The sequence below is a fragment of the Falco naumanni genome, chromosome 6 (assembly GCF_017639655.2).
Source record: "Falco naumanni isolate bFalNau1 chromosome 6, bFalNau1.pat, whole genome shotgun sequence".
In the NCBI taxonomy this organism is placed as follows: Eukaryota; Metazoa; Chordata; class Aves; order Falconiformes; family Falconidae; genus Falco; species Falco naumanni.
The window spans coordinates 48,958,199-48,978,778 of record NC_054059.1 but is presented as its reverse complement, the minus strand read 5'-3'; the positions used below and the strand labels follow the sequence as shown (position 1 = coordinate 48,978,778).

At 41.9% G+C, this 20,580-nt stretch overlaps 1 protein-coding gene across 1 annotated transcript in view; it reads right to left on the bottom strand.

The window, feature by feature from the left end:
• SNX9 (sorting nexin 9) overlaps nucleotides 1–11,658 on the bottom strand; it is a 63,466-nt gene extending 51,808 nt beyond the window's left edge. Inside the window, exon 1 of the mRNA XM_040597193.1 lies at nucleotides 11,412–11,658. Within this exon, the coding sequence (XP_040453127.1) occupies nucleotides 11,412–11,423 (12 nt within the window). The 5' untranslated portion in view covers nucleotides 11,424–11,658. The remainder of the gene's footprint in view (nucleotides 1–11,411) is intronic.
• Between the last annotated feature and the right edge of the window lie 8,922 nt (nucleotides 11,659–20,580).

Genomic DNA, 20,580 nt, shown 5'->3' with positions numbered 1-20,580 from the left:
GTAAGTAAAAATTAAAATTATCTTGTTTAATAAAAACTTCCGTTTAGTATTACATTTCTTGTCTAACACAATTATTTTTTGCTTTCAATAATATCAGAATTAAAACAAACTCATCCAAAAAATGAAACCAAGTTCAGTCAAGAAGTGGGGTTCTTGACAGAGAGGTCACTATATTCAGATATCATTACTCCAAGTTCCCTCACCAGCTGTAACTAACTGCTGGATCCTCACATTACTCTACAAATTAACATTAAAAATGTGTCTCTTGACCTGCTGGCTCACTTTCTTCTGAACAATTTTTCAACTCTAAAGTATGTTCAGTAGCCTGCAGCTAGTCATTTGACGTCAGCACCAATGACTATAAGCACATTAGAAGCAAAATAAATATAGATAAAAAGCTAAGAAACAAGGACTTACATTGTTTCTTCCTGCTAATAAAACATTCTTGCAGACAGCAGATGCAGAACAGGGAGCATCTCTTTGGCCTCAGAAGCTGCATGTGCCTACAATACTTCAGGCAGGTACTTAATTAAGTATTCACAGTGTATCAAAAGTCCTACCTCATACCACAAGATAATTAACAAGGCATGAAGAGTTTCCAAAAAGCACAAAACAGTTTGAAGCATTTATAGGGTAAGGGACAGTACTGAAATACTCTATTCCCACCAACATGCATGGGTCTTAAACCACTGGTACTTTCACAATTAGAATAAAGGTGTAATAAGCTTACCTTGAAACTATTTCTGTCATGATTTTGTGTAAGAAAGAAGCGACTAGGTAAGTTTTCAAGTGTTACAAAAGACTTGGAAACATTTTCTCTAGTAATAAAGACAATGACTTACTAGCCGTTTCAGGAACTCAGGCTTTCCTCAGTGAGGACAGATTAGTTCTTCAGATCTACCACACAGGACTTCACCATCTGGCTGAAAATAGGCCCTTTTTTTTTTTTTTTGTCAGGAAAGAAGACCTGAACTCTGTTCAGGCTAGTCCAGCTGGCCAGTTATATATCTTATTTTTTATTTGAAGAACATCAGCTTCTTTACAGCTGTCTACCTGTAAGCAAACATCAGCACACCCCAAAGCCCATTGAAACACACTCCTGGCCAGCATTACAGGCAACACACAAAGAACTTGCATTCAAGCGAATTCCCTCACATCAGCAGGCCCCTTGTTCAGCTAAAGCATGGAGAACTAAAAGTTACTGATGCAGTATGAGGACTAAAATTGTTATAAGACTAAGATCTCTTAAGTGTTAGAATGTAACAGTTTTTACTTAAGGTATAAAAACAAATTATAGCTTCTTTCCATGCAGTTACAAATCAGGTGAGCAGATAACCACTGCCACAGAACATGAAAAAAAACAAAGGGAAACTGTGATATTTTCCAGATTTAAAATACTGCTTAAGAATTTCAAGGTCTGTGGATTATCTATAAGTAGCTCAGCAGTTTTAAGTAGCATTCAAATTCTAATACTTTCAAAAGAACCATCATACACTATTAAAAGAGGTGCCCAGTTAACTTTTGTGTTCATACCAATTCATTTATGAAGCACTGTCAAACCAAGAAACAAAATCCCCATGCACCCAAGCAATACAAAAGCAAGGGAAATTCAGTTGCAGAAATACATGCCAGACACCCACACGATTTAGAAATATTTCCAAATACCAATTCAAATAGCCCTGTGAATCACATCTGTCTGAGCTTTCAGTTGGGTCAAGCACTTGAAATCTTTTTTTGTTGTTTTTCAAAACATAACTTATAAACCAGTTATCAGTTATTAACAATGTACTGCAAAACTTCTAAGCATGAGTGAGGAGCTCCAATGCTATCAGAAGACCTTCTTCAGAATCAGTTTACTGCACTGCTCCAAGTGCTCAGAGTTCCCCATATTTTCCTTTCCAAATACAAACCTCTTCCAGGTCCCCAAATAGACTGGGGACTAAACAATTCCAAATTAGCAAAGATTAATTCCAGTTACACCAGGACACACAACTGCAGCAAGTACAGCATGGGTTTGTATTTATGGATGCCAGGCAGGATGCATTTATCTCAAGCATGATTAAAATCTCTGCCGAGATTAATCATTACTGGCTCTGAAATCAAACTGCAACACTTGCAACTGTTTGCTGAACCAGTATTTAACTGTGTGTTTCAGTAGTCTGCCGTGCCAAGTCCCCTGATGTTTGCCTGAAACTTTAGGGCAATCGGTACTGCACCCTCCCAGTCCTGCCCCCAAAGAACAAAGTCAGCAAGAAGCGAATGTTTCAGGAAAAGCCTGCAGCATTCACCATAGAACTGCCACATTGTGATCTACTCATTAGGACAGCTTTTAGTCAGACAATAGTGCTGCCTCTACGAGACCAGAGATTGGAAAAAACCAAACAGTAATTATCCCAATTAACTGGAGAGGCACAAAGTTTCGCTAAGGTTATCTAATAAATTTCAAGCCTTTTCAGGTTTGCCACACTACTACACGTTGTGCATTTCAACATGCTGCACAGGCCAGTCTAGAAGCAAATGAAGCACTACCAAAGCCAACTACCTACACATTAAAATTATGCTACTTCAAATAACACTTGACCTGTAAAATACAGAATGGAATAGTTGTACCACTTTGAAGCCCCAAACACTGGTAATATTAATAGGAAAACAAGTGCTTAACAGCATGTTAACTGAAGACAGCTGGGAAAATCTCAAATGCAGCAGAACAGATCCTCAACACTGAATTCTGCTGATTTCTCTGTTACTTGAGTAACCAGCATTAACCAATATAGTAATGCTTTGGGATCTCAGCCCTTTTATAAACACTACTTTATGAAAGCCCAGTAACTGAACCATTCCTAAGTTTAGTTTTATTTTGTGAAGACAAGTGAGGAAACTATTATACTAACATAGATGTATTACCATTTCATCAGATAAAGCTTCTTTACTATAAAACCAGGCAAAGTTCATGTTTTATGGGTTCTAATGTACCCAAGCCTACAGCTATTTTAGAGTTCTTCTGTCAACAGCATAGACAAGTACAACACCCTGTAAAGTTACAAACTGGGCACATTAAACAGTACCTCAAATAAGCAAAGCTCACTCACTTGGACCTGGCCAGAGAATACCCAGCACTTGAATGGACATTAGTCACCTACAATTTAATGCAATGTGCACACTAGCATTATTGCCCTATCCCACTTTAAGTAAACAGATCAATAAACAAACACCTGGACAGAAGAATTAAAAAAAAGAAAAAAAAGAAAGAGATAATGAATGACAGAACTAGATTAAGTCATAAAACATTTAAAGTCTCTCCTTTACAAATCTGCATCTTCCATTATCTAGGAATTGATTTAAATGGGACACCACACAAACTTTTCTTGTACCAGCACCCTTTACAGTGACAGAAAGCATGAAAGAAATCAGGAAGTTTGAATTTCTACTTCCTTAGAAATTACTCGAAAATTTGGCAGCTTGACAGAATGCAACAGAGCTGTTGATACAATAATTACAATTCAACAAGCATACACAAACTTCCAAGAATCTAGTTTATTTATTTGCAGCAAGGAAGATGCTTAATTTTGTACTCCATAAGCAACCATTTTCAGAAGACAAACACAGGGCTATTAAGGGAGGAAATTACAGTACTGGTGAAAGAACTGTGCTGTAACTAGGTAAGCACTAATTACATTATATTGTCATGTGTTATTGCAATATTCAATTACTGAATTAAATCTTAAACACCCCAAACACCCCCCCCCCCCAAGAATTAATGCAGTGGAGGAAATCAAATATTTAAGCTTAATTCTCAGATCTGATGAAGTTGTAGGACAAAATGAAGTGCCTTATCAGTCATGACTTTACGGCTGCAGAAAGCTGAGTTGTACAGGCTCTCCAGGGAATCCCAGGATTTAAACTGGAAATAGCAGGAACAATACATGTAATAGCCTTATATCAATAGTCTTTCTTTTGGAAACCACCCATATAATCATTGCAAAGAAAAAGAAATCCTCGTACGGAAGAAGCTATCCTAAGAGGATTTTTATAGTTGTTCTTGAAAATCAGCCATGTTGTTGTATCAGCCAGGAAAATAAACACTTTGCTTGAATTCATTTAGAATCAAGAGAACAACTTATTTTTGCTCTGAACATTGAGAACTGCAGTCTCAGAAGGCTAGGAAAAGCCAAGCAAGTCCAAAACCTACTGTGTATAAACAAAGACACCATATGAATACACAAAATAAAAGCACAACAGTTCCCTTGCCAAGGAGGAGCAGATGGCAACTCAGAGCAGAAGTCAGGAATAAAACAATAAGTCATAAGAAAACACCCATCAACCAGTTGTACATCAGTCCCACTTTCTACAAGAGTAGGGCTGAGTGATTTCACCTGGGCAAGTCCCGCTTGCAGAAACCCCAGGTCAGGCATGGCTGCTCATCCCCAGAAGCAGCTGTTCTGCCTGGACTCCCAAGGGACCCCTATCAAGCTGCACTGCCTACCTTCCTACCACCTCCTCCTCCTTCCAGCCACCTATTTTGCACATTGGAAACCCCTCCTGTACAGCAGTTTCCTTTAAGGGGCAGGACCCAGTCAAAGAGTTGCTCTAAAATACAGGATGATGTGCAGAGTTTCTACTGAAAAAAAAAAAAAAAAAAAATTGTTCACATACAGTCACTGGTTTGACTTTATCCGGCACACTTATTATGAGCACACACCCTCTTACTAGCAGTGCCCAGGATGGTTCACGTGCCCTTCATACCACGCTATGTCCCAAATGTCCCCTTGCAACTACACAACAGCTGGATCAGCCTGTGTATAAGGCAGCTCCCTACAAGAAGAGTTGTCCCTTGTGCCCTTCTCCTCTTACTGTGGGTCTCACAGAGGGCTATCTGTCAAAGTTAAATGATTCTGGTATTAATTGCCCTCACCACCACCATCTTTTTTTTATGGGGGTTACTTACCCACACAAAGCTCAGAGAAAGGCTGCTTTGGAAAAAACATTGAGGCTCAGAGTTTAAGTTAAATTTTCCAGTAAGTAATACACATATTTTCTTCTCTTGAGTAGCATTTGTATTTTTCTCATTGGACTACTACAAGACTGCTTTGTTTTTTTGAACTTTGTGTTACTTGGGAAGCTCCTTTCCAATCCTAAATTGCTGAGAAAGCAGGAATACAACTAAAGAAAGCAAAAGCACAAGCTCTGATTTTTGCCCCCTCAGAGAAGTATAAAGTTAATTTGAATGATCTTGTAATTGTGAAACATGCTTTGAATTAAACAGGTTTAGCTTTAAATGCTGAACATCGCAATAGTTATTTACTTTAAATAATTCCAGTTATCTAAATGTTGATCTGTCCTACTGCCCTGCTGCTTGAAAAAAAATCACTCCCACTATTTTACACATTTTGTAATGTTTTGCAAGACTGCTTCCAACACCATCAATGTTGCAATTGCTTGTAAATTTAATACAGGAGGGAACCTGTATATTTACAACAAATTTCTCACACCATTTTTCCTTTTGTAACCTCTGTAAACTCTGAAATTTACAAAATCTCCCAATCAAATAACGAGGATTTTATAAACAAAAGAAAGTGTGGATATTCAACAATTCATGAGCTTTTTCAAAACCTGAATATCAGAGGTTCTAAAAGAGGAAAAGGAAAACCTTGAAAAAAATGGAATTAAGTCAATATTGTGTGTTGGGGTGGTTTGGGGGTTTTTTTTGGTTGGTTTTTTTTTTTTGGTTGTTTGTTTTTTTACAAAGACACAGTTAACTGGAAAGACTTCTTGCAGGAATAATACCAATACATGGAGAAATTCTACCACAGTGAAAATCTGAATCACGGAATCTATATAACCAGATGAAGCTTATAACATCTGATACCAGACTTCCTTCTGTTTAGCTACTGTAATCATGTTTTGAAATGACAACCTTTGGTAATGAGTCTCAGATGACTCAATGCCTAGGTGCTTAAAATAACTTTGAAAAACTGAGTCAGAGGAATCATTAGCCAACCATAGCATCATATAGAATCTCACCAGCTCTCCAGCTTCCCAGCATAGAAATGAGAAGCCTTGCACTAGCAACTGCAATAACCCACTTACCACTGAACTTTTAAAAGATCATAAGGTCAGACAAAGACAAAAAGCTGAAACCCTGTATCTTCGTAAAATAAGACTGTATCAGTTCTTGTGCTCACCCTAACATCCTGCTCCATCAATAGGTCAGGAATCTGTGGTAAATTTGTGTTACCAAATAGTTTCACCTTCTTTAGTCATCTTGTTGCCCTATAAAAAAACAAAACCAACTAACCAAACCAAAATAATCAAAGTCATCCCAGGAAATATCTTCACATCTACTTATTTACAGCTTAAAAAAAAAACCCAAACAACTTTTCATATAATTAAGACCATAAAAATAAAAGTTATTACTTCACCTAATTAATTTTGTTCCATCACATCCTACATATATAAATCAACCATGATGTCCTTCTTTGTATTACATCTTGCTTTGCTGAATTTAAATAATGGAACATACTGAATGAAGTGATCTGCATAGTACAGGTTCATCCTACCTCACAGATGTATTAAGATTTATTAACTGAATATTCTCTTAGGATGAGATTTCCCAGGAAAGTCTACTTTGAAAGTTACGACAATACAGAAGGCAGACTTGCAGAACACAAAGTTTGGGTATTTTGGAGGATTTAGCACAGAGGGATGCTTCACCTCGCAGCTGCAAATCAGAACAAAGAATTATCTCTGCCTGATTCGTAATGCAAACATACAAACAGCTTTGTGATGGCACAAAGGAAAGTATGAGACTTCTTTGGGGAGTCTTATACTAGTAACAGCAATAGAGAACCAAACAGAAAGATGAAACGAAGGATACGCACTTAAGAAAAAATTATTTTAAGTCTAATGTGTTGGGTTTTCCTACCTAAAATTTTCATACATAAATAGCCATCTTCCCTTACCACAATTACAAGAACCATGCTGAATTCTACTATACCTGGTTAGTGACATTCACAAGAGATATTCCAACATGATTAGATGGACAACAAAGTCTTGAACAACACTTCCATGTTTTAGAAGTATTGCTAAGCTATACCTTCTTTTTAAGAACAGAATATTCAGTCTAAGCTTTCATCTCAAGGGACTTCTTCCCACACAAAAGGGCCCAGTCCTACAAACAGAACCAAATAAATGAATTCTTAAAGTAGATAAACCATTGAACAATCAAGAACATGGTGGTAGAACTCAGTTGCCCCAAAAGTAACAAAGAAAAAAATCTGTTGCTATTGACACAAAGAGGGGCCTAACCTCATTAAACTTATCAGTATCTTGCTTGTAATATACCCAGCTTGTAAAAGTAATGTCATCAACTTCAACAGTGTTACTCCTATAAACTTTCAACTTAAATTAAAACCCCCACCACACCTTAGAGGCACACATTTGGAAGAACAGTCTTGACCATCACCATGGACATAACCTATCACCTTTTCTTAATATCATTACCTCCTCCTTAAGTTAGGACTTCAAAAGTGGCAAAACATCAGCCTTTTCAAAAAAAGGACTTGCCTACATTTTAAAAAAATAAATAACTCTAAAAATAGACTAAGGTAGGGAGCACATTATTTAAAAGCCAGCATATCACTTCCTGGCATTTCTAGCTCTCCCTATTTACCGCAACTCAAAAACAAAAGGAAGGGCATGAGTAAAGCCGGGACTTGGCAAACTCTAGTGGGTAAAGAAAGGCAACAGAAGTCAAGAAGGAACGTATAGAGGAATGAGAATCATCTGTGGCTTTTGCAAGCAACTATCACTGAAACACATTCACAGTATTGTATTTTCTTTGTGACTAAGTGTTTAATTTTTTAAGCTTTACTCTTTTAGGCTCAGGCACTTTTTGCCTTCTTTTGTAATGCAGTTAAAAACATGGAATTAGTAAGCTCAGCTGTTTCTGAAGGAAGCATCCAAAATAAAACATCTAGCTTAACGTACCAGTTCTTAAACACCGATATGAAATTGCCTACATCTGAAGTCAGGTTCAGTTCAATTACTGTAAAACTTTGCAGGTTAATATATCCTAAACAATCCTGTTGTTGTTGGTTGGTTCTTTTTTTCCCCTCATTTGCTTCAGTTTTTAGAGCATATGACCTTGAGCAAGCCTGTAGGGAATCACAAAATCCACTGCCAAATTACAGAAAGGATCTAGCCAACCAAAGAACTGCCACCAGAAGTCTCAGATCCTCCATTTCCCATTTATATTTCCACCCTTCACCATGAAGGTCAGTCTCCCCCTCCCACCTTTGCCACACCACTCAACCTTTTGCACCAGCTCTGAGCAAACTAGGGAGGTACAGTAGCTGCAAGAACTGGAGAAAATGGCCCCACTGCAGTTAATCTTTTGCTATTTCAGCAACCTACAGTAGCTCAAAGACAGGCCTGGCAAGTGTTAGAATCAGCTGCTGGGATGTACAAACAACGCAGGATGGGGAGCAAGGAAGGAGAAGGAGCAATGGTGACTGCTAGCTCCGCTCACAGCATGGTCAGACAGAGCCTCCACAGAGCACTTACAGCCTACAGCCACCCCTCACCTCTTTCAACAAAAGACTTCCTACCAAGCTGCCAGTTAACAAATACGCTAGGAAAGCATAGGTAAAGGCCTTTTTGCAAGAAGGTGGTAGTCCTTTCCTCTAAAAGTTTTTATTATTTCAATTTAGAAGGCCAGTGAGTTGAATGGTACAGACAAGAGCCAGCATATTACATGACTGTAGACCACCTCTTCATACTGGAAAACCCTAGGAGCTTAATTGCTGTGGTTCACCAAAGTGGGAGGCAAGAAAATTGGCCAAGGTTTACAAGCTAGCTGCTGAAGAAAGAAATACCCGTTTCCCCTCCCCGCCCCCCCCAGTAACCTAACACTCTGATAAAAGCACTTGTAAATCTTGTAGACAAAAGGATACAACTGAAAAGAGAAGCTGGTCGAATTTAGATTAAAAATAAAGACACACCAACCAGCAAGACAGTTGATGGGTTAAAAAAAAAAAAAAAAAAAGAAAAAAGAGAGATAGGCAGACTGAACTTTCCATCACTGAAAGCATTCAAATCAAGACCGGAGTTTTCACTCAGCCCTCCTTGGAAAACATATTCTAATTTAAACAGCAAGTTATTCATGTGCCCATGCAGCACAGGCCAGGCCTGACCGTTAGTTGCCCCTACCAGATACACACCATTAAAGTTTGAGAAATTCACACTGCACATGCCTAATTATAGTGTAGTTTTGTTAACGTTTGTTCACATACAATACAAATATTCTTTGCATATTCCTTTTAAAAGCAGGCTATCTTGGAAGGAACACAAGCAGAAGGTGAGAAGTTTATTTACAATTTAAAAAAACCAAAATTTACTTTCCAAGTGTAATGGCAACTGGTTAGTTGGCCAAGCTCCTAAAAATCTGTTTCTTGAGCCAGTTACTCCCTTACACTGTTAAAAAAAATTAAAATAATAAATCTTTACTATAGCTGACGTGCACAAGTTTAACAGATTAAAACGCAAAATGGGGCAGTTCCCAGAGAGGGACACATCTCCTGGGTTAAGCTCACAGAAGATAAAGTAAGCTTCTCTTGGTTATCAGCATATGAAAATAATAACAATAAAGTATCAAGTCTTTACTGACTATCACTTCTCAATTTTAACCTTCAAGTTAAAGTAAATCACCATAACTTGCAATGCGTAGAATGAAAAGAACTTACACCACCTGATTTCAAGCCAGTCCTGGTTAGGACTGTTAGAAATTATGCACCCTTCAGCCTGAGACCATGACTCAAAACAAATTATTTAAAGAACAATAAGTGAAAGTTTCCAAATATATGAATAAAATGGCTTCATCCGTTCAGCACAGAACACGGGATCCCATGAGGATCCTGCACCTCAAAGTGAGGAGAGAAACAGTAAACTGTTACCTGCTTGGCATACTCTGTATTATGTAGTAAAGGCATACATAGAAGTAATTTTTTCTTGCTACTTACTAATATGTAATCAACCTATTGTGATACACGCATCCCACAAACCAGTGGAAAGCACCAGTATTAAAACAGAGTCCATCAACAATATTCTAAAACCTCAACAGAATGTAAATTTCACTGTATTAATACTTCTTAAACCGCCTAAGTAATTTTGAAGCCTAAAACCAACTTCTCTGTGCTTCTGAAAAAGTTTACTAAGAGCGACCATCAACTTACATGGCTACAGACACAGCAACTTATACATTAAATTTGATACATTCAAGATGCAGAACTGCTTCAGTCCTGAGAAGCACAGCACAGCCAGCGTCACCAGACGAGAGCTGCCCCAGCAGAAGGAAGCTTTCAAACTGCTGGCCAAGGTTATGGAATCAGGTGACTCAAAGTATTACTTCGAATACCAAAAAAGACTTCTGTCATATTTGGGCAGCTTACAGATAACATTTACTGGTGGACGTCAACTCACACCTACAGAAGCAGCCATGCTTTCATCAGCCGATATAGTAAATAAATATTGTTAATTTAGAAAGAGACCAGTTTCCGACAGGACACGCTAATTTTGACTGTTGTGTTAATAGCAGATACTGTTGAAGAACTGAACAAAGTAATTTCACTTCCTGGTTTTCGGGTTCGGTTGTTGTTTTTTTCCAGTAAAATCAGACCCTACCATTAGCAGGTAGCACGCCACGGCCCCGGGCTCCCACAGGGACACGGCACGCCCGTCCCCTGGGTGCCACTCACGGGGGTCAGCGGGAGCGGCCCCCCCAGGACGGGGCGGCCGGGGGCGTGCGGCGGCCGGGACCCCGGTCCCCAGCGCCGCGGGGCAGCCGGGACGCCCGTCCCGTGGCAGGGCCCGCCGGCGGCCGAGGCCTCTCCCCAGCACCGCCGCGCTCCGCCGGCCAGCGCCGCTTCGCGGGGCACGGGGGGCGCGGGCAGGGACGCCCGGGCTGCGGGAGCGGCAGCCCTCGGCCTCCGGCGGCTTTTCGGCCCCAGAGTCGCTCCGTGCGAGCCGCGGGGCGGCAGGGCAGAAATAAAGCAGAGAACAACTTTCCCCTCCTCCGGCGCTGGCGCTGCCCCGCCGAGCCCTCGGCGCCGCTCGGAAGGGCCGGGCGGCGGCGGCGAGGCCCGAGCGCAGCGCAGCGCAGCGCGGCGGGCGGCCCCCTCCTCCCCTCCCTCCCGCGGCCGGCGGCGAGGGGCAAGCCCCAGGGAGGGGACTGGCTCCCCCGACCCCCAAAACGCTGCCCGTCCTCCGCGGGGCTTCCCTCCCTCCTGCCCGCCACCGAGAGGGGGCTGCTGCCCGCCGAGCCCCTCCGCGGGGCCTGTTCGGCGACCGGGGGCTCGGCGCAGGGGGCGCCCCGGAGCCGCCTCACGACCCCCCGGGCCGCACCGGGGGCCGCTCACCTTGGTGGCCATGGCGCTGCCGGTGCGGGCTGGGCTGCCGGTGTCCCCTCCCGCCGCGGGCCGCGGCTGCTCGGTCGGCGCGTCCGGCCCGCCCGCCGCCGCTGAGCCGCGCAGGCGGCTCCTCCTCAGCGTCCCCCAGTCGCCGCTGCCGCCTGGGGGCCGTTGGGCGGCTCAGCAGGCAGCCCCGGCGCTGGGCAGGCGGGGGCTGATGTAGCCGCACGGCCGTGCCCCCCTCCCCACACACCCTGCACGCCCCCGCCGCGGCCGCCCCTTCCCTCGGCTCGGCACGGCACCCGGCGGCGGTGGCGGGGCTGTTTGTCCCCAGACTCTCCGTCAGGGCCGGGGGGAGGGACCCGCGGCGCGGCGGGGAGCCCCGGGGGAGCGGCCCCGGTCGGTGCCCGGGGTGCGGGCAGGGGCCGGTGCGCCCCCGCGGCCGCCGCGCTGGGACCGCCCCCCCGCCCCAGCCCCGGCGCCGTCCGCGGCCTCGCTCGGTACCAGCGCCTGCCGACAAGTTCCCGCTGGCGTGGGAGCAAGGGCCCGCGGGACGCGGGGTGCCCCTCGGCTGCTTTAGAACGGGAATCTGGACGCCAGCGTGTGGCGAGGAAGGCAGCTCTTCTGGCCAGGCCCCTCTGCGGCTGTCGCATGTGCCATGTCCCTGACCCCTTTCAGCCGGGCCGTTACGACCACCAGGGAGCTGGTCAGGGTGGGTACGTTCCTGTTGGGTGCTCTACGGCCGCCTCATAAAAACTAACTGTGACCCCAACCGATTAACTTCAGACCCACGCATTTCCAGCCTGCAGGAGGGACCTGATGGGAGGCTAAAACAAAAGGGATGGAAAAACCCAGTGGCAGGGGTAGTGCAAGGTACTGCACCATCCAAAAAGTGCAGCTTCTCGTCTACGTATGTAGACTTGGCTGGCTTGGAATCGGGAGGTGTTTCCATTCTGTAGAAGTAAATACACAGTGTAACCATCAGGGCTGCCAAGGAGAGCCCTAAGAGGCAGGTGGGCTGTTGGGAAGCTGCATAATTCTTTACATCTGCATTTCCTTGTCCATAGAAATCACAGGTTTCTCTTCTGCTATTGGTATAGTTTCTCAGTGAGACAGCTTTGTTAAAAGAGAAAAATATGTTCACAGTTCTTTTAAGCTGGAAAGAATTTTCCAGCTGGGACCAGTGACATAGTTTCTATGGAGAGTGAGGATGAGGAATGAGGAAGAAGCTGGCTGTTCAGGCACCACCGTTTTTAGAGTGATTGAACTGATGAACTTCAGAAGTTTTCAAAAGTCTACTGCAGTTTTAAAATGTTTCAGAATCCAATTAAATGCAATGTTTCCAACTTTTTATTCTTTATAAAAGCAGTAGCTAAAGGAAAACCTCTGTGTGTGGCCCACAACTGACCTTTTACAACACCACTGTTATGCTGAGGTATTGTATTAAGGATCAGTTTTGCCATGTGGGTCCCTCCTAGGCTGGTATTTCATCCACTATAGCAGCAAAACCCTGCGAAGCTGCCTTTGTCTCTGTACTAAGGGACCCCGTTCCTCCACCTTCTTGCCAACAGTCTTTCCAACATTGTATGGTTTGACCTGCTCATCCAATGAGCTTCTTATAAAAAGGATTAGAGGTGTGAAGTTAAGAGACCCAGCATTGCCTTGTTTAGCGATCCCCAACTGATAGGTGTGTGAAGCAAGCTTTATACCTTCACCAGATGCTATGTTTTGCTGTGTGGTTTATAATAAATTTGTGGCTCTTGCATAAGCTCGAGTCTGTGTCATTCTTTACCTGTGGTCAGAACAACTGCCAGAATAGCTTAGTCTACAGCTGGTAACCGGTATGCTCTAACAGAGCACTGCTTTCCATCTGGGGAATGAAGAACAAAGTCATGATTTATTCAGACCCTCTATGCTTAAAATCTCCAGCTTACAGTTTTCCACTGTGAGGTACTCCTAAAAATAAGCCTTGCTTGACAACTTTGAGGGATGAAGGAAACACTAACATTTCTTTCAGGGTGAGAGAATGTTACAGGAAGATTATTTTTAATGGGATCTTTCCAATACTATTTGCAATTAATTGCCATTAATTCTTGCGTTAGCAAACACATTCTTAGGAATCACTTTGGATTGCACACACATGTCTCTTTTACCTGCAAGCTTTATTACTGCTTAACAGAAAGCACCAAATACCAACAAATTGCTAATGAAACCACCTAAAATTTCCAAAATTTTCTAAATTAGTTGATTTTCTGCTACCAAGATGAGTCCAAGTTAATTACGACTAGATATTTGCTTAGCATAAGACATGTAAGAAATCTTAGTGACTTCAGTGGGGTTGTTTACATATTTAAACATTTGGTAGGTTGAAAGTCAAGTGCTCTGTGTGGAGCTTACCAGCTTTCAAACGCAACTGGCTCATTATTCACTTTGCACTAAAGCCCCAACATATGCTATAATAGTTAAATATCTCCACCCCAGAAAAAAACCAATAACATAAGAAAATCCCTTACCTAGCACATAAGTGACATTGTTTTTAAAGATCTCTCTACAGATCTCCACTAAGCGTGTACTTTTGCAGCTAACTTGCCTGCAGTAGTTCCCAGGAACAACTGGTGCAGCAAAGTTCAGCAAGAAGTGATTTGTTGCAGAGCCTCATCAAATGAAAACCTCCTGCCAACAGTGCTATGCAAATTTTTTAATTAAAGACGGACTCTGAGAAAGGACATGGAGAACTATTTGCCGAATACTGTGCTCCGCTGGGCAAGGCCTGCCTGTAGCTTCAAGATCATGGAAAGTCATTGACCTTGTACGTTCTGACTTATGCAAACGTGGTGGGGAATGATAAAGAAAAAATAAGGTTATTCAGATAACCTTCAAGCTGAAAACCATCTGGAGAAAGAACTATGGTTTCTGTTTCTAAGCTACTGTCCTCAGGAGCTCCTTGAGGTAGTGCACCTTGGATTTCTCCCTGCTAGCCCGCTGTTCCCTTAGCATTACCTAGGTGATGCCCAGGAGTGACTCAGGTGGCCCCAAGGCATTTACCACAGCTGTGGAGGAATTTTGAGGAAAAATTATCTTCAGTAGCAACAACTTTGCAAATGGAGCAGTCTGTCAAATACATGTATTTCCAAAGTCTTTGCAGGAGGCATAATAAGAGTATATTGTCCTAGCTCTTTATTTTCAAAGGTGTTTTATAAAGTAAGAAGTGATTTTTTTTTCTTGGTTGAGAGGCTATCAGTGTGGTGTGTACGATAACATCAGTTTCATACTAGATGCTTTTAGCTCAAGATTTCTAACTACATTAATCAGGAAAGCCTAACAATGACTAGAAAGTAATTACAAAAACGTTTCAAGCTTTTCTTACTCCTTTTAATTATCATGTTTACCTTAATCACCCAATACACCTCTCGTTTTAAGAAGGGGTAGAGTTTTCACATTTCCAAAGCCTTACAATTAATCATAGAATCACAGAATCATTTAGGTTGGAAAATACCTTTGAGATCATCAATTGCAACCATTAACCCAGGACTGCCAAGTCAATCAGTAAACCATGTTGCTAAGCACTGCGAACTGTTCAGGCAATGTCTTAGTTTACAAATCAAAAATAGTAGTAGTGTGTTCTTCCCCTTTAGAAGTCATATCCATACAGCTTCACGCACCTCTGCCCAAGAGGTTCTTTGGGTGCTGTGTTTCCTCTCAACTCGCCAATGCTTCTGTTTCAGAGTTAGGTCAACTCAATTTCTTTGGTGTTTCTGAGAAGTTTATTAGAGAGCAATATAGATAAAATATTGCTTACTCCTATCCTGTCTCCTCCTCTCCCCCAAAACTGGACAGAAAACAACAGAAGCTGCCACATCCATGAAAGATAACGTTATCTGTACAGAGCAACAGGGGGAGCAGCTGCTGAATCCCATTGTACGTTGCTCTGTACATCATGGTGTCATTTCCAACCTCTATCTGAAAAATACATTTCATGACACATGTTATGAGGATTATTTTCCTTTCTTGCATGTTGAAAGTCTTTGGCTAGAAAGGCCGTGAACTCTTGAATCATATGGTGTTTGCACCAAAGCACGATAGCCTCTCATTTACCCAGAATTTTATATGGCAGTTTAAAATGGTGCTCAAGAGATTACAGACACACTTTTCAATCTTATTCTGCACCTGGTGCTGGAAGATCGCTATCAAACCAGTAAGGCAACCAGTCCTGAAATACTGTAGGATGTTAGGTCAAGGCTTCCCTAGTTCATAAAAGCTGCTTTAGAAAAATGCACCCAAAATTGCACCCAAATTCCTCTGAGTTTTTCAGTCTCCAAATTTGTCTCTGAATAAGCAGTTCTGAGAAAAACTATGCTTCACATATCTGCTTTTGACTTCAGGGGTTTGTCTCCTCAGAGCTGGTAATCAAACACCATTATTATCTGAACTGTGGCACACTATGTGGGCCTTTTCCAGGGTAAGTTCTGGCTTAACATTGTTAAGTTTTCAACAAACACACAGCTAATACTGGCTTTGTGCTGTGCATGAATACACTGTTTTCTCTACACTGGGGGAAAAATGCGATACTATGCCGTGCTAAATTGTGTATTCTGAGGGTGATGTTTGGTGTTTTTTAACACATCTTTGTGAAGCTGAGGGTTTTAAGTCATGATGGACCCCCTGGATTCAGTTTTCTGTTTAAAAATCCATAACAACTGCTGCTGACCATTGAAGGTATGAAAAAACTACAGATTAAAAAAAAAAAAAAAAGAAAAGAAAAGGTGACTGTTCCAGAGGCAAAACGTTGTTGCAATACACTTCTGGACACTGTCAATTTTTTGAGAGCACTTTTTTCATTTTTTTGCGAAGCTGATTGGAAAGGTCATGTTTCAGCGCAAATCTGATCAACTTGAGGGAGGGGAAGATGTGTGGATTAAACACCGGGTGCAGATCTTTATGGATGCGTTCCACAGCTGCAACAGTTAGGAAGTTGCTTGGTCACGATGATCTGTTCTTTCTTTAGATAACAGTATGTGAAACAACTCTTTGTCTCCCTGTTCTCCTTTAAGTGTAACAAACATTTTGACCAATTTAGCATTCTTTTTCTGCCTTTACAGCAGAACAGTCAGTGATAGAGGTATGTATTTTTTTTAGCAGTATAAGCTTTGAAAGAAATGATACAATGAATCATGCTTTCTTGTACAAGGAATAGAACAGATTTCCTGAAACACTTAACACTAATATCATTCATACTTTATGCATTCCTTTCTGACCTGTACACTGATTGGTACTATAATATACATACTTATGCCTGAGGTAGGGCACTTGTGCGTGCATACGTATCATGCACTTTAGCTGGTTTGCATTTGGATTTTTTGTTCATACTTTATATTCATTTGGGTTTCAGTGCAAGGCCTGCTGAGATCAATGGGGTTTGAACGCTGTTTTCCTGAAAAATAGAATACAGTTTAGTAAAAAGCATATTTTAAAAGGTATAAATATTTCCGTTTTGCTGTTTGCAAGCCTTAGCAAAAGTGAGATACCATTAGCACTATTGATCCTTACCACCACTGACCCTTTCCAGCCGGAGTGCTGACTGCCTGTGGCTTATTTCCATTTTTTCCTGTCGTGGTGGAAGGGCTCTGCCGGCTGCCATACCCTGCTGTCTCAGGGGATTGCAGCCTCAACAAGCAAAGCAACAGGAGTGTGATCTGCTACATACTTCGATTAAAGGTACAAGTACATCTATGATGAGGTCCTATTAACATTAAGAAGCCAAGGATTGCACCTAAATTGTCTTCTGGCACACAGATTGCTAATTGTACTAAAGTTGTCATTAATTATTCTTTGCAGTCACGACTAGATGGTGGTCCAGTTATCCATCCTCACTGAGTGGCTCATTGAGGAGAAAGCTACAGAAGGCTGTAGGACTAACCTGACAGATTTGAGCCCCATTGCTCCGGTCTCCAAGCTTCTGTGGAGGGGAGCGGTGGCACTCTATGAGCCTGCCAGCATAGCACCGGGCTGCACTCTTCAAGGCAGCTGAATGAAATCGGAGCAAATCTATGGGCACTTGACATATATTGCATTTTCATCCAAATGAACGGCACAGTCAGTATCAAACCATTGTAAGGCATGCTATGCTCTGCATTGTGATAGTGATCATGCATACGGATAAATGCTGTTTGTCACGACTAAGTTAGGTGCGCTCCTTTATAAAAATAAATTATCATTTTACTGACCCGACCAACACGGATCTCGAATGTGTTATATCCCTGGTTTAGTGTTTGCTCTCCAGCATTTCAGAGCACAGCATTCACTCATACTTTTTTCCCCATGACACCAACAGATGTTTTTGAGCAATGTGATTATGAGTTTTCAGACTGCTTGTGCTTTTCCAATTCTAACAGATTTATTATTTCACTACATTTTTTTGTGTTCTCATCATGCAAATTTGGGGGATTTCAGGGTCTCTGGCAGGCTGTGCTTCCATACACAAGAAATTCAGTCCTGGGGCATTTATATGGTGAGAACATCAAAAGACTAAACTAGGCCATAGTGTCCTTTACCACTTAAATCTTGTTTTGAGCCACTGTCCTTTAGAAATAATTGACAATGGAATTAATTCATAGAAAGAAGCTGCTGATCAGCAGCCCCCCAGCATTCATGAGGCCATCTTTGATGAACACAGGTCCAGGTGATGAGAACAGCTCCAAAGAAAATGCAAAGCAATATGAATTTCCAGGAGCTATTGTTCATCTGCATTTTCTGTAGTAGGGTTTAGGTGTCCTGCAGCTAAAGGAAGTTATGAAGCCTCTTGCTAGTGCATATATATTTCTCTGCTGTGTCAATCCATGTTAGATCTCCAGTGCATAAACTGTCTTTTAGCCCAGACAAGCCCGAAGGGGGATAAAGAAAAGAGAGAAAGTAAAAGCTTTCATGAATTTCATTATATTATAACTAGATGTAGTCCTTTTACATAGTTTTTCCTGTCTTGAGGAAGGAGCTTGGAAATTTGAGGTCCCTTTTTACCCTAGTTTGTGTGATTCCATTTTGTACATTGTAGCTAAAAAAGACCATGCTATCCTAGTAAAGAGATAATGTACAACAGAAGAAAAAGCAAAGCCTGTGGCTAGATGACGGGCTACAAAAGAGGCTTTGTAGGCTGCATACCTTGCATTGCTGCTGAGGAAATTATGCGACTGTGGGCAGGTCAGAAAATTTCAAGTATCTATGAAATTTTTTGTAATCACTGCCTCAGATTTGGTTTTGCAAAAAAGCATTTTTCTTTGGTTGCAGGGCGCAGTATCATTCATTAGTAGGAGTAGTAAATAGTTAGAAGTTCCAAGATACCTTGTAAGTGTAGGTATTCAAATATTTTTGAAAAATCCACTATTACTAGCGAGACCAGTAAGTCTACTCAAGCACTTAATTTATTATCAGTGCTAAAATAAAAATGATATCTTAGGGATTTAAGTGCTTCATATCTTTCTGCACGTGAGTATTAAGATGTTCAAACTAGCTGACATGTCTTTTCTTCAAATTACCAGAAACAGCCATGCAGGTAGCTCTAGCTATCCTGGAAAGGCAGATGTCCAAAAATCTACAAATATTTCCTAGAAATCTGACCCTTACACTGAGGTTAAAGAGAGGAGACAGAGGGGAGTAAATTCTGCAGCTCTCTTTTCCAGAGTACAGATTATCTTTTTTTTCTTTTTTGATAGTGGGGTAAAATTTGAAGCTTGCTTTAATGAGGAGCTCTAAATGCATTCTGTAAATAGAGAATTTCCCTTTAAGTTTACAGAATATTTTTGTCCAAACTGTTTGAACTGAAGGGAAACATAGCAGATGCAGCACTCAGTCATGTGCCCTGCTTGTGGTTAGCTACACAAAGCCAATTTTTTCAGATCCCAGGCTCTATTCCTTTTTTTTTTTTTTTTTAAGAAAAAAGACTGAACACAGCTGTTCTCAACATCAAAAATAGTCACTGAAGAAATAAAAAAGCTCTATGCTATTCAACTAACGGCTGACATTTAGAATCGGTCAGAGTGATTTTACCTAAGAAATGCTGAGGACAAAAAAAGGACCTGTTGTACCACAAAGTACCCTTTCTCCTTTGCTTGAACCCCACCTGTGCATTTTTTCAGCATATCACATAATTCAGTTTGTCTGTGGTAATGTATTTATCCAAAAGGTGTTCTTTATCAGGAGATAGCTGGTGTTCGCCTGTCATAGCTACTATACCTTTATAGCTTTATCATGGTATGGTGGCAGTTCCTGGCCATCCTAATTATCATCGTGGCCCTCTGGGCAAAGGACTGTAGCCACACTGAATGTTTTGCACACCTTTCCAATAACCAGCACATTTATTGTGCTTCCAAACTGGCTCCTTCTTTGGCTTAAAGGACAAGTTTGAAGCTTTAAATTCCACATCACACCCAGAAATTTCTTTTCCCTCAAACATTTAATGACAGTCAAATTGACAAGAAGAGTTTCCTAGCACTTTTTCAGGCCCACAGTGTCTCTGTGGAGAGGTAAGCCCTTGGCACCATAGACCACCATGCACCAGTGAGGCAGCTGCAACACAGAGATAAAAATCAGAGCCTTCCCTCATCCTGGTCCCTACGGTGGGTTCCTAACCTGCTGAGCTGTTTTCCCCAACACACAGAAAACCATTTTTGATTGCATTCTCCAGGCCACTTCTTCCACTACGAACCTCTCCACCACTCCCTAGCAGTTCCCAACCAAACCCTGCTGAGGTTCAGCTTTGACCCCAGCTGGCAACAACCATTTGTTTTTTTTTCTCAGGCTACAGCTGCTCAGATGCTTCTTTGTACAAAAGCAGTTATAACTGCAGACCTCCTCAAGGACAGACGATTTATAGACTTAAACTCTCCAGCCTTATAGACTTAAACTCTCCAGCCTCTCAGTCTCATGATTTGGGAGAGGATGGGAACAGACAGAGAGGAACTTCTGCAAAAAGGCTGTTAACCTGAAGCTAAGAGACAAAACCACGTATCCTATGGCCAGTGCAATAGAAAGATGTGCTTCCTTTAAACAAAGAGGACTGCTTCTTTAACTCAGCCATTGGAATACCCTGATCTGGTCCGGCAGTGATGTCTCTGGTCCATGTAGATGCCGTTTTTCCCTTCACACCAGCTGACTGCCTGGAAACGTCTCTGCAGCCAAATCTACA